At 36.1% G+C, this 14966-nt stretch overlaps 1 protein-coding gene across 1 annotated transcript in view; it reads left to right on the top strand.

Annotated features, from left to right (window-relative positions):
* LOC129776405 (acetylcholine receptor subunit beta-like 2) overlaps positions 1-3939 on the top strand; it is a 30674-nt gene extending 26735 nt beyond the window's left edge. The window contains exon 9 of the mRNA XM_055782032.1: positions 3506-3939. Coding sequence (XP_055638007.1) covers positions 3506-3721 — 216 coding nt within the window. The 3' untranslated portion in view covers positions 3722-3939. The remainder of the gene's footprint in view (positions 1-3505) is intronic.
* The last annotated feature ends 11027 nt before the right edge of the window (positions 3940-14966 follow it).

Raw genomic sequence — 14966 nt, 5'->3', positions numbered from 1 at the left:
TCAATAAAATGTGGCAAGATCCGCTCACGTGAATCAATCAAGTTTGATTACGGGTTTAAAATTCTTCTTCTTCTTCTTCTTTTTGGCTTTACGAGGCTTCAAACTTTTCAGTTCATTCGCCTCTAACAAGGCTTAAAATTCATGGTAGGATAGTTATACCTAGGATATTAACATATGACAATTGAACTAGGTGTTTTTTTCTAAATACTAGGAACAAACAATAATTCATTTTGTGCTTTTATTACGAAATGTTATGCAAAGAAACATCGTTTTAGGAAGAAACGTGAAATTTTCCAAAAAGTAACATGTGAGATCTATGCGCAAAACGGTAGTTTACTTACATAAAAAACTAAACATAATTAGTGCCGTAGCAAAGTAGCATCGGTATGTAGTATATGGTAGTGATATCGCTTGTGAATCGCACAGTGGTGTGAGCGCAGTGAGTGTTCTGCAACACCTTTGCAGAATATAAATCCCGATGTTTTTTTTTATCCCATTAGCTCATTAGCATTTTAGCTGTAACAGAGCCGAATTTTAATCGTGTACATGTCACATGGTTATCATATATCTATAAATAGCACATTACACAGTTGCCATTCGCCAGTATTCCTTCTTTTTTTTTAATTTAAATCGTTTATTTTTACAGGCTCAGTTACATAGGTTTAAAGGAGCCGAACTCCTTACTGTATTGTTACTAGTATATAAACATTTTTCCTTAATTCTAATGTTAATAATATAGGAAACCGATTACTCGCGGTCGACTCGAGTTTAGAAGGGTGACATATTTTCTTCAGGAAAAGGAGGGGATATGAGGATATATTGACAATGATCACACTGACACTCTCAATCACACTCTCAATCACACTCATCACACTTAATTCTTAAACCTATCTTATATCTAATATGTATTTACATTTCATCTTATTCTTAAGAAGGGATCCGATCTCTCACAAAGGAAAAGGAAAAGGAAAAACTAAGGGTATAAGGATAATCACACACGAAGATCGATAGCTTTAAGGAATACATATATTTGGGACATGTAATCAAGGTCTAACCGAGCCAACACGTCTCTCACCGGCATCATGGGCTGCCTTCCTCGGGCCCGAAGGGTGACTACTAAATTCGATCTGGCGACAAGATACAGCTCGCACGACCAAACAACGTGCTCGATGTCGTGGTAACCTTGGCCACAAACACAAAGATTGTTGTCGGCAAGATTAATACGAAAGAGTAGCGCATCTAACGAACAGTGATTGGACATGAGTCGGGAGAAGGTGCGAATAAAGTCCCGACTCAAGTCCAGACTTTTGAACCATGGTTTGAGGCTAACCTTAGGGATAATCGAGTGGAGCCACCGGCCCAATTCATCTTCGTTCCATTTGCGTTGCCAGTTAACTATGGTATTTTTGCGGACTAAAGAATAAAATTCATTGAAGGCGATTTGACGCTGATAAATATCGCCTTCAATTGCACCTACCTTTGCCAATGAGTCAGCCCTCTCATTACCCGGAATTGAGCAATGTGAAGGGACCCAGACAAAGGTAATGACATAACAGCGTCTGGGTAAAGCACTCAAAATTTCTCGTATTCTCTCAAGGAAGTACGGCGAGTGCTTTTCCGGCCTCACTGAACGGATAGCTTCGACAGAGCTAAGACTATCCGTTACAATGTAATAGTGTTCAACAGGTCGTGAGGCGACGCTGTTCAGCGCCCAGTGTATCGCTGCCAATTCAGCAATATACACTGAGCAAGGATTCTGAAGACTGTGTGAGGTGCTAAAAAATTCGTTGAACACTCCAAATCCTGTGGACTCATTCATAGAGGACCCATCAGTAAAGTACATATTATCACAATTGATATCCCCATACTTTGCATCGAAGATCGTTGGAACGATCCTCGATCGAAGATAGTCTGATGTTCCATGGATATCCTGCTTCATGGACAGATCAAAATGCACAGAGGAATTGATGTAGTCAGGAAAACAAACACGGTTGGGAATATACGAAGAAGGATTAACCTGCATGGAGACGAATTCATGATATGAGCCCATGAATCCAGAATGAAAATTTAGCTCGATCAGCTGCTCAAAATTTCCGATCACCAATGGGTTCATAACCTTACACCGGATGAGGAACCGAAGAGATAATAAATTGAAGCGATCTTTTAGTGGGAGTAGGCCTGCCAAAACCTCGAGACTCATGGTATGCGTTGAGGGCATACATCCCAACGCGATACGGAGACAAAGATACTGAATTCGCTCGAGTTTAATGAGGTGTGTTTTGGCAGCTGATTGAAAACAGAAACTGCCATACTCCATCACTGAGAGAATAGTTGTTCGATACAACATTATAAGATCTTCTGGGTGGGCTCCCCACCAGATGCCGGTAATTGTACGGAGAAAGTTTATTCTTTGTTGGCATTTTTTACTCAGATACCTAATATGGGCCCCCAAGTACATTTAGAGTCGAACCAGACCCCAAGATACTTGAATGATATAGCATGAGTGATCGGTTTACCCAAAAGTTGAAGCTTTGGTTTTGCTGGTCTATGAGTATTCCTTCTATACCATTACATATGGTACATTCACACAGTAGCCATTTAGGCGTAAGAGTATTCTTTCTGTTCTTCCATTATCCAGTTGGACCACCGGACAGCGGAGACAGTTGATTGATCATTGTTGAGTTATTTATAGAACAGCAGCCCGATGTGTCTTGCAGAGCAGAGCAGTTGTATGGATGAATCGATCTTATTTCGACCGTGGATCGATCTCCATCGCTGATGATTGTTGCGTGGACGTAGCTATTCTGTAACAACACAAAGATGGTCAATGAGGGTCCTGAGTTTTGAACTCACGATCGAAAATCCCGATGTTATTAGGCATTCGCTAACATTCGCTTGTTCGAGAATTAGTTCGTTCTTCCAAACCAGAAACGAGTGCATTAGCCCGGCTAAAAGCGTGACATAAAATTCTTGTACCGATTCATTCATCATGGATCTAGAAAAAATACATGGTGGGACAGTTATGCCTCGAATATCAACATGGGACAATTGAGCTGTTGTTCTTTAAAACACTGGGAACAAACAATAGTTTTTTTTGTGTTTTTCCGGAATATTATGGATGAAAATATCGTTCTATGAAGAAAAGTGAAAATTGTCAAAACATGGGACAACTATACGTAGAACGCCAGCATATAGCAATGGAAATTGTGATTTAGGTAGTTTCCATCATAAGTACCAAGTTTCAAAAAAAATCGGAGAAAGCAAAGAACGCACTGGTTAGTGGCACGCTAACCCTAACCCTTTCACAGTCCCATAGTGTTGATTTTTGACAAAAACTCGATCTTGAGATTGATCTGCAAGTCATCCGGAGATCATCCGATGTTTAAATAGTCAATAACGATGGTTTTCTTCTTCTATCAATCTCATTTTGAATTTTTATCACTAACTTAACATCACATCTTATCATATCATATTTATCGACACTTTTCCCCCGTTTTATTTTCAGATTGTCGAAGATTGGAAATTCGTATCGATGGTGTTGGATCGATTTTTCCTGTGGGTATTCACGATTTCCTGCATTTTCGGTACGTTCGGAATTATCTGTCAAAGTCCATCGCTGTATGATACTCGTTCCCCGGTCGATCAGCAGTTGAGTGAAATCCCTCTCCGGAAGAATAACTTTATGCTGCCACCGGACATAGTGCGTATCACATTGAACTAAAGTTTTTTGAATCGAATCATTGTTTGGATATTACATAAAGTATTTTCACTCAGACGAATCACATTATCTAAACATTATAATGATTACATACAGAAATAAGCATCTTAGAATAATTACTAAAATTGGATATTTCAAGAGAATGCCGACCCCAATAAATATTTGTATCACGTTATTTTAGCTGTAAGATGTTGCAATAAACTTATCGTACTATTTCCAGACTGTTGTTTTTTTCTCATAATTGACATACTTTAACTAATTAAATGCTGTTTTTATACGGATACTATCACATGTTTTTTTTTGAAAGACAAAAAAAGTTGTATTATTTCTATTTATTATTAATATATGCTGAGCGCGTTCCAACGCGTCCGACCAATATTGAATCCAAGTAAAACACGTTGTTTTAAATTTGAACTATGTACCTATTTCTGTGCGTTCCTTTTCCGATGGAAGCAGGCTGAAAAGTGTTATTTTTCCGTTTGTATCTTAAAACTTTTTGATAGTGTTTTTCACAATAAAATTGTATTACAAGAAAACATGAAAAATGTTTTCTTTTTCATTTTTAGCAATGTCAATGTCGTCAGTATCATATCTGTTAAAACGAGTAAACAAAGACTGGAGAACAAGACTGGCTAACGGAATAAAGAAAGAAAATTTACTTTAACATGTATCAAATTTATTAAATCTCGCAATACGCGTTTTTCCAATTCACTTTTTTCATTCAATAATGAGCTATGGATGAAGGAGATACTTGAATTAGAAAATGAATTGAAATTGAAAAAAAATAATACAAGGAGTAATAATAAAGAATAATAATAGAAGTACCGGTAATTGTCTTGTTTTTTTCAGAAATTAATGCTTTATTCTACAAAAATGGTTACAAATTTAATATACAAAGTATTGCCCATCACTAGTCGCAACTTTTTCCCATATTTTTGGCTATTCACGGATTCCTTTGCGGAATTAATCGGCCGGTTTGTCGGTTAACCACGAATCGATCCAATTTTTGACTTCTTCAAAATTGGAGAAGTGCTGGTCAACCAGGCCATGTTGCATCGATCAAAAATGGTAGTAATCGGACGGAGCAATATCTGGAGAATACGGCGGGTGGGATAGGACCACCAATTTCAGCGTTTCCAAGTATGTTTTGAGCGGTTTCACGTCATGCGGCCGAGCATTGTCGTGCTGCCAAACAACTTTATCGTGTCTTTGCTCGTAATGTGGCCATTTTTCCTTCAGTGCACGGCTCAAATGCATTTTTTTTTTCTTTATTATAGTGACTTTCAACACATTTCGGCTGGTTCATCACTTTTACTTCCACTTTTGGAAGAATGTCGGGAGTGAGAATTGAACTCGTGATCTCTGCGTGAGAGGTATGGATGTTACCACTACGCCAGATCGCCTCCACGTCAGCATAACCTTCTGGCCGTGAATATTCCGCGCGGCCATCGATGTTGATACATGGCCGGAGTATCTATACGTTGCCCGACGTTTAGGATTATCGTAATGGACCCACTTTTCATCGCTAGTAACGATTCGATGCAAAAAACGCTTTCTTTTATACCTTTTGAGCAGTTGTTCTCACGTGAAAAAACGGCGTTCGACGGCTCGTGGCTTCAATTTATACGACACCCAATGTCCTATCTATCGGATAATTCCCATTGCTTTTCAACGATCGGATATGGTTTGCTGAGCTACTCCAAGTGTATCTGCAAGTTCTTGTTGTGTTTGTGACGGATCTTGATTGAGTAAATGCCTCCAATTCTTCATCTTCATAATTTTTTTGGCAGTCCGGAACGTTCTTCGTCTTCCAAGTCAAAATTACCACTTTTAAACCGTGCAAACCACGTCTGACACGTTCGCTCAGTTGGAGCATGGTCACCATAAACTTCCACCAAAATGCGATGACTTTCCGCAGCTTTTGACCTATCCTAACGGAAATATCCACTTCTAATTGGTCGAAATTGACGACACATGTGGCGGTTCCCTAACAGAGACATCAAAACCAAGCTGCCGGGGGGAAATCGACATTGAAAATACATGAAAGTAGTGGGAACTTTTATTCCTACCGAAATGTGTTCCCTAACAGAGACATCAAAACCAAAGTTGGCTGGGGGAAATCGACATTGCAAGTACAAGAAAGTAGGGGGAACTTTTGTTCCCACCGAAATGTGTTCCCTAATAGAGACAAATTTAATGCAAATGCAAATGAGAAACAAATTTCTGCATAACTCGAAAACTAATCAAGCAAATGGAGCCAAATTTGGCATGTGAAGAATTTAGGGGGCACGAAATGTTTCTATGGTGAATAGACACTCCTTCTCCCTCTCTAAGGGGAGAGGAGGGGAGGGGTCTGTCTTTGTTCTATCATATTTTCTGTATCAAACATTTATTCCATGTAATGGAGAAACATGTTATTTGCAAGTGGTTGATTATTATTATAACGATGATTTTTGGTAGAAGCACTAGGAATGTTTTAGTATAAGGTAAATTCAACGGGGTCGATTAAAAGATCAATCAATGAACAGTTCTGCGATTGGACTCATAAACTTGCTCATAGTAAGAAAACGTGAATGTTTGAAGGTATTGATAACCAAAAACAAATTTTGAGCGGGAAGAAGTTTGCCGGGTCAGCTAGTCATAGAAATAAAAATCCTGTAATTTGAGTCTTCAAATGCTAAAGCACGTCTTCATTTATTGAATAATTCAATCATTGGTTGCGGATATAAGCCTTACATACATGCTAAGCAAACATATCCTGAAACCTGTGAACGATAATACCGTTCTGAATCATATTTCGGACTCTTAAGGCATATGATGCAGAAAACAGATCTAAACTTTATGCACAGGTATTATTTGGTTGATATTTTTGATAAATTAGTTCAATATGCTTTAAAGCCTTCTACTTTGGTACCATTTCAGTTGAAAACATAAAAAAAACATCGAATAAAATGCTTTTCAAATGAAGCGAATTAGAATCAAACTTCGGACACTAAATCAAATTTCGGACAGATTGAATTTAAATTTCGGAAACTTTATTTTGTAATTTTTTTGGACGAAAATTACATTACTTTTGATTATATTTTATAGTCAACTGCGAAACACTTACCAAGCAATCACAGTAAACTGTTAACGATGATGAGAACTGATGAAACACGGGAGAAATTTAAATATTTATGAAGGGCTATTCTACGTGCTCACGCTAAGGAAACGTCAAACATAAACGATAATGAGTAGTGTTGTGAGAGTTCTGCCGATTATGTTATAATTCAAATGTAGTTCTCATGTGAAATGATAGTGAAACCAAGAGATTACTCTAAAGAAGCAATTGTGATATTAATTTTATAGTTATATCATCAGTGCATCTAGCATTTCAAGATATTAGAACGAAGTGTCCGAAATATGATTCAGAACGGCACATCAAACCAATTCTCTGCGTGCAATTGTTGAATTGGAACTGTAACAAAAAGCACTCAACTGCCATCCTTAAAACTCATCCGTTCTACCTTGGCCTTATGCTAGTGCAGTACCTTGTAGAGTAAACGTTAGCTGTTTAACAGGTTCACTTTCAAGTTCTGCGTTTTTTTTATTTGGGATTTTTTTTTCTGTCCATCCCTTGTGAAGTATCATAAATCTGGAAAGAAAAAGATCAGCCTTTACGCCCTTGTTACGCTTCAGGAAGAATGAGCAGTGTGGCAAGCTGGCGTAATCGGGTGTGGTGCCCTGAAGTGGATCGTCTGGTTGAATGGCTTTCAATATTTGCCTGCTTTCGGCCGTCGATTCTTTTTCGGTGTCTCTTTCAGGAGAAGATGCTCAAAAACTTGACTGGTCCTTATAATGAAACTCAATGGAGTGAGTAGCGCCTTTTTGTTCTTGTGTGTGATTTTTTTTGTGCACATAGTTTAATTAGCTTCTGCTTTTTATGAGATAGAATGTTGTAATATAAATTGTTTGTTCTTAGCAAAAATTATAAAATAAAATAACCTAAAATGTTTGTCTTGAAAATCAAGTTCAGCAGTTCTTATCCAAATACTGATGAAGAGTAACGTGATTTTTTGAGATATGAGTTTGATTTTCGTTTAACTTCTGCAACATTTTATTTTACCCCCTATCTAACATATAGAACATAAAGATTTTGGATTGATTAATCCAACTACAGCACATACGCATCTGCATCTGCATGAGCGTCTACTTTTAGTCTAGGGGAAATGAGGGGAAAGTGGTCACCCTAAGGAACATGCCCATTTTCTGTGTCCACATACCACTACAATTTCCCGTTTTCGAAGAATATTGTAGCTCAACTTATTGTTGTTCAAGATAGCAAGCGGTTTTTAATTCAACAATTGAAAATAGGATATTTTTCATTGTTAGCAAAAAAGTTGAAAAAATCGAACTATTTTTTTATTGAGGAGGTGAAGTGGTCACCTGTGGGGGGCAAAAAAGTCACTCGCACATATCATGCTAGAAAGGTTTAGGTTTATGCGTGTTCTCTTGTCTAAATTTGTTTATATCATTATTGAAATAGTAGGTACATGTATGAAATGAGCCAGAACTTTTCACCTAGAGTCGTAATTGAAATTTTCTCATACGTACAAAAACGTAGTAGGAAAGAAATGAAATTTTTCATAATGAGGCTTGGTTTTGGTTAGGGTGGCATATTTTTCCTGGGTCAAAACCATAAAAGGGAGCAGAGAGCAGAAGGTAATTATGTATATCAGCTTTTGAAAACAGAACATTGTCAGTAGTAAACTCCCACTGACCACTTTGCCCCCAAACAACAAAGTAATTTCTATGCGAAAAAATCGCTGAAATTGAGCAAAATACTTGTTCACCTCTCCTAGAATATATGAACAGTCGTCCAAACTGCTGATTTGTCGAAGATATCAGGTCAAATAAACTCAATTTCACTTGAAATTCCTTAAATTCGAAACGCACAAAACTACGGCCGAATGACTACCGAGTGAGCGATTTTTGATATTTTGACACGCGACAGATCCGCTGAAGTACAGGGTGACTCAAAAGTCATGAAATTCTTCAACGATAAGGTGACTATCAATACGATGTCAATAGTCAATAGTTATACTACCAAACAAGCAGGTGCCCACTTTACCCCACGTGACCACTACTCCTATATTATGACTAGGATTCGACTGTTGGGAATCGATGTTGCTATGCCAAAGGATAGAGAAAGTTAAATTTATTGCGCTTTCCCAGAGAATCGAATGTCTACAAACTTATTCATTGGATCGAACATGAAATAAATTACATACAATTTAAACTTTTGCACGTCTGCGCTGAATGATAAATTCAATATATCCCCCTTTGCGAGAGATGTTGTGGAGTTGTTTGATTTCCCTTCCGCTGAACTATTTACCTTTTGCGTTCATAATAAATATAATCAATGGGAATGCATAAAGCACATCTGGATAAGAATAATTCATTTTCGTTGAATTGTTTTTGGATACTTCAAAACAATTTATGGCAGTTTAGGGTGGATGACTTGGGGAACACATCTGAGCTCGCGGTTTCCTTCTAAAATGACAGAAAAATTGAAAAAAAAACAATACTTTTGCGAAGAAAAATAGATTTTTGTTTCGGTTTCTGATGTTTTTTTTAATGAAAGGCTAGTTCATTGCCTTCAATTTGATATGTCGATTATCTAAATCGGTTCAGTAGTTAAAAAGTTATGATTTTTTGAAAAAAGTCATTTTTTGGAAGAAGTGGAAAAAAAATATTTTTCGGACCACCCAAAAATGGAAATGGTCACCTTAACCCTCCTGTACTCGCGTGCAAAATCAATACACGTATACTCGCGCACGGTGTCACAGACCGAAAATTGAACTTCTCTGTAATGTTGACATTGTGTATTTTTCAGGCTTTATTGGCATTTATTTAAAGAAGAGGGTATGATTGAATGAAAAAACTCAAAAAAACATGTTTTCTTCGTCTTTATTAGGTATTAATAGTCATCTAATTCAGCCTCCTTAAAATAGAGTAATTTTTGATACTCCAACACAAATAACGAAACTCGAATTTTTCACTGATATTAATTAAAAGTAAGCAACTGAATTTAATTCATGAAAGTATAAAGGGCTATAATAAAATAACATAAAAACGTAATAATCGATTGTGGTTTCATTGGAGTAAGAATCAGAACATAGCATAACTGCATGCTCGAAAAAAACATATTTTTTACATTTCATGCAGTTGTTGCGTGTTTTCGGGTCTTTTATCGAAGAGAAGAATGTATAACGACCTTCTAGATAATTACCAGATGATAAAGGTTCTGGAATATAATGTTTGCATATTTCTAATATTCATTATCTCTGTTTTCTTGGTTAACTAAGAATTAATGCCTTTTTTTAGATGGGGCATAAAAGGATGATATAAAAGGATTTCTAGGAACTTCTTTTTCTTTTTATTATTTTCTTGTCGCTATTGTCCATTATAAAAAAAAAGCCAAAGAAGGGTTGTGTCCGAGACACGACTGCATAGTTGACGCAGGATTCCGTTAGGCTATCTGTTGATTTTGGATATGTTTGAAGAATTACATCGTCAAACTCTTTGATAAAGATTTGGTGACCTTGAAAAGGGCCGTTTTATTTGGTTGTTGTGTTTTGTTTGTTCACTCTACCAGTGTTTACCGAGTGATGATGACAGAATGATGGTAAACAGTCGTTGGATAGTGCGTATCAGATAAAAGATACCGAAGTGGAACGAGATATGATGAAAATAACACTCTCTGATCCTAGACGAGATGCCTCCTGTGTTATGTATGGATGAAATAAAGAAAAAAAAAGACTCACCAATGTAGTATAAGATAATTATCAATACCGAACACAATTATCAATTTTTCTCATCAGTAAAAACATGTTACTTCAATATAGAGAAAATATATTTGAAATGGAAAAGGTAGTTTTCTTTTATAATTTTTAATTTCAACCCAATGCGAATTTTAGTCGGACTAACAACATCTAATACTATATGTAGAGCATATGGGAAATCACTTCTTCTAATATTTCGTCACCTTTCCATTTTTTCTCGCCGTATAAGCTTTCCTTGAGTGAAAATGAACACAACAAAACAGACAGCTTAAACCAAATGACCCGTTCTCGAGTGAGAACACACTTTAGTTTTTATTTATGAAAATTGAAATAAATCGTTATCAAGTCATTTTAAACACAACACGATCGGTTATTGATATGAAATTTCACGAAGCAACAAACATTAAAGTTCCAAATTTAAATTTTATTTGCTAGGATTTATCGTATACCTGGAATATAAAAATGCTCCCGACTTGCATATTTTTGCAATGCCGATTTTCCCCGGGCCCCTTGTTTTTGATGTCTCTGTTAGGGAACACTTTTCAGTGGGAACAAAAGCTCCCCCTAGTTTTATGTATTTGCAATTCCGATTTCACCCAGGCAGCTTGGTTTTGATGTCTCTGTTAGAGACCCACCGCATGTGTTGTCAATTTCGACCAATCAGAAGTGGGTATTTCCGTTAGGATAGGGGTTGAGATTTTTCAATTGTTCGATAGTTAGTTTCATGACATATATTATTTTATTCAATATAAAAAATTGTTATGGAGTGCCGAAATCGATTGACGCAAAAATTTCATCAATCGATCATGAAATGACTGAACAATAAGCCTTTGAAATTGGACAATTTTCACGATGTGTTCGATTTTTAATTTTCAATTTGTATCCCAATATGTTCCCGAAAATAAATAAATTTTCAGAAAAAAATACTAAAAAAATATTTTTTTAAATTCTACACTAAAAAAATCGATTTCTATGCTGTCGATCACGACTGGTAATTTTCAAACAACTGCAGAGCTATTTTATTCATCCTTTAGGTATCTATACAATCCATTTATTATTATCATATCTACAGTGACATACAGTGACTCTTAATAGATACCTAAATCTACAACATCTATTCGATACCTGACCGACCGATCAAGAGATTTTTGGCAGATGGCTATTGTTTGAGAGCTGTCGTTGCTCTCTGAATTGAAACATATTGTATTTGACTACAAAGACAAGTTGAAAACTGTACTTCAGCATCCAAGGGACAGCATAAATCCATTTCTACCTGTTATTGATTTTTTCTATAACTGTACACTAGGGTGCCAATGAAAACTTCGACCGCTTTACGCCACTCTCCCTTAAATCCGATTGAGCTGAAATTTGGTATAGGGTGTTTTTTCGAGTTGGTAAACCTTTTTTTTATAGGGTAACTTTTTGAAATTTTAGGGTCGATTTTTCCCAAACATTCATTGGCACCCTACTGTACATCCAAAAAAAAAATTGAAGATTTTCGAGAAAAAAACTTGAAAAAGTTTTTGTTAGAAAAACTTTTGTACCTTAAATATGCACAAGTTGCGATGTATGGAAAAGTTGTAGGGTACGTATTTATCTACCATTTATCTGCCATTTCATCAAAATTCTCAGATGACCATTTTGAGAAAATCGACTTTTAGATTTTGAAATCGATTTTTTTCCAGTGTAGGATTTTAAAAAATTATTTTTTAGTATTTTTTTCTGAAAATGTAATTATTTTCCCAAAACTCTTTCATATATAACTTTTTGTAGGACTTACCATTTTTGAGTACAAAAATTAAAAAAAAAATGATCAAAAATATTTAGCCCTTTTAGCCCATATGTTAGTCTAGATAAATTTTCGGAAAACTAAATATGCCAAGTTGCTTAATTAGGTAAGGTCTTCACGCCCATAAAGTTTCATTGAGTTATGAGAGGGTCATGCCAATTCCATGGACGAGTTGGCGCGGAATCGGTCTAACATTAATTTTATTTCATAAAAACGTGACTTGTTTTCTGAATCGGCACTCTTGCGGAAAGATGTGGTCCTACGTCAGAAACAGCAAATGCAATATCTACTTGAAGGAGAAAGGAACAAACAAACACACGTATAGGGTGTGTTTGGGTGTGTTCACGCGACTAGTAAATGCAAATCGATTTTTCTTCATGAAAATCACATGTAATCATGGGTTTGTTGAGAAGACTCAAGTCTCTAGTTCAGTGGTTTTCAACCTTTTTTGCTCAATTCCCCCCATTTACGAAAATTAATCCAAGTGCTTATCCCCTATCAGTATTTTGTTAGAAAGTCTGTAGCATATCCGTAAAGTAATGTAAGAAAACAAACGGTTTTCAAGATATATTCGAAACAAATTTAATTCTATACTTGTATCTGATTTCAAAAAAGGGTAAGCTGGGCAAGTCAGTATGGCACCTGCGCCTGAACGATTTCCGCCAAAATCAGAGAATATGAAAAATCTTCTTTTTTTCCTTTGCGGTCGATGTGGTTGGCTGGTCGAGTTCAACATTTTTTTGTGCTCGGGATACAGCCATTCCGTGCCAAACCGATATAGTGGTATTTTATATTTGAAAAAAATACTATTTTTGCGATTTTCGTTTTTAAAATTATTGATTGAGTTAGTTTTTCATAGTTTTCTCGGTTAAAGATAGAGGGCGCTATATTTTTTTATATTTTTGAAGGAAAGCTGTTTTACATAACATATTTTTATATCAGAGATGCTACTTTTTTCGTTTTTGAGATATGATTTTTCAAATTTAACATGTTTTAAGTCTTCGATCAATATTACTATGTGACTAGACTAGGCCTTACCGATTAGAATCCAATTTTCCCGCAAATATGATATTTTTTCAAAGAATTTTAGTTCATTGGCTTCAATTTGATATGTCGTTCAACAGCATCGGCTCAGCAGTTCAAAAGTTATGATTTTTCGAAAGTCATTTTTGGATAAAAGGTGAAAAATAATTTTTCAGGCCACCGATTAACTTTGATTTTTCGGACCACCTTAAAATGGAAATGGACACCCTAACGAAAAAATAAAAAATACGGGTCTAATATTTTACGATAAAGAACAAAACTACGACTTTTCATAGAAATCTGAGAACCAATATATCGGTTTGGCATTGAATGGCTGTATATATATACATATATACATATATATATATATATATACAGTTTTTGATTTCTTTTCACTGTATATAATCGAATCCTGTATATAATCGAGTCAAGAAACATTTTTTTATATGTTTTTTTTCATACATTTATCGTTTTTTGAAGATAGAAGATGAATTTCATTTTTGATTCATCCCCTTAAAGTCAGAAAACACCTTTCTCACATGGGAAAAAAATATCCAGATTATATCAGGAAGTGATAGTCGATCATATTTGATGAAAAAATTCCTCCTACGCATATGTTCGAATTTCAACAATGACAGAGTTATACAACTTTTTTTGACGTGGGACTACGTCTAACCGGAATATATGGAGGGTAAAATGAAAACCTAAACACAGAACATGCAGGAAAAAATGAAAGATTTCGAATGCTTATAGCTCGAACATTTCGTACTGGATAGGAGAGATGTTTGCATCACTTGATAGGGAAAATTTCTACGCATCTATCGCAACTAACAAAATGTTGTTTTTCATTAGATAAACAATTGAATAACTGTAAAATATTAGGCGTTATCTAAACGCCCTAACTGCATCGTTTTGATTGGCCCGATTTACGGTTTCCCTAACACAGCCATCAAAACCAAGCAGCCTTGGGGAAATCGGCATTGCAAATACATGAAAGTAGGGGGACTTTTGTTCTCATCGAAAAATGTTCCCTAACACAGACTTTAAAACCAAGCAGCGAAATCGGCATTGCAAACACACGAAAGTAGGGGGAGCTTTTGTTCCCACCGAAATGTGTTCCCTAATAGAGATTTCTAAACCAAGGTGCCTGGAGAAATCGGTATTTCAAATTCATGCAAGTCGGGGGTATTTTTGTTCCGACTGGAATGTGTTTCCCTAATACAGACTTCAAATCCATGGAGCGTGGGGAAATCGGCATTGCGAATTCATACAAATCGGGGGTATTTTTGTTCCGATTGAAATGTGTTTCCCTAACACAGACTTCAAAACCGAGGTTTCTGGGGAAATCGGCTCTGCAAATAAATGCAAACTGCGAGTACTTTTGTCCTCGCTTGCCTTTGTGCAGAGTGGAATATGTCTATCCTAACATGATCTTCTAAACTTAGGAACCTGGGAAAATCGTGCAGAAACTAGAAGCGAATGAACTTCCCAGTTTCAAGCAAATTCGAGATTCGAGAAGTATGTACACTTTTGGGATGTAAACTTCAGAGGGAAATGTAAAATAAAATAATCGTTTGATAATTTTTTTTGTCTTTATTGGAAAGATTTTCAG

This window comes from Toxorhynchites rutilus, chromosome 3 (genome assembly GCF_029784135.1).
Source record: "Toxorhynchites rutilus septentrionalis strain SRP chromosome 3, ASM2978413v1, whole genome shotgun sequence".
In the NCBI taxonomy this organism is placed as follows: Eukaryota; Metazoa; Arthropoda; class Insecta; order Diptera; family Culicidae; genus Toxorhynchites; species Toxorhynchites rutilus.
Note: the sequence above shows the minus strand (reverse complement) of the source record. Positions and strands in the feature narration are given on the sequence as shown.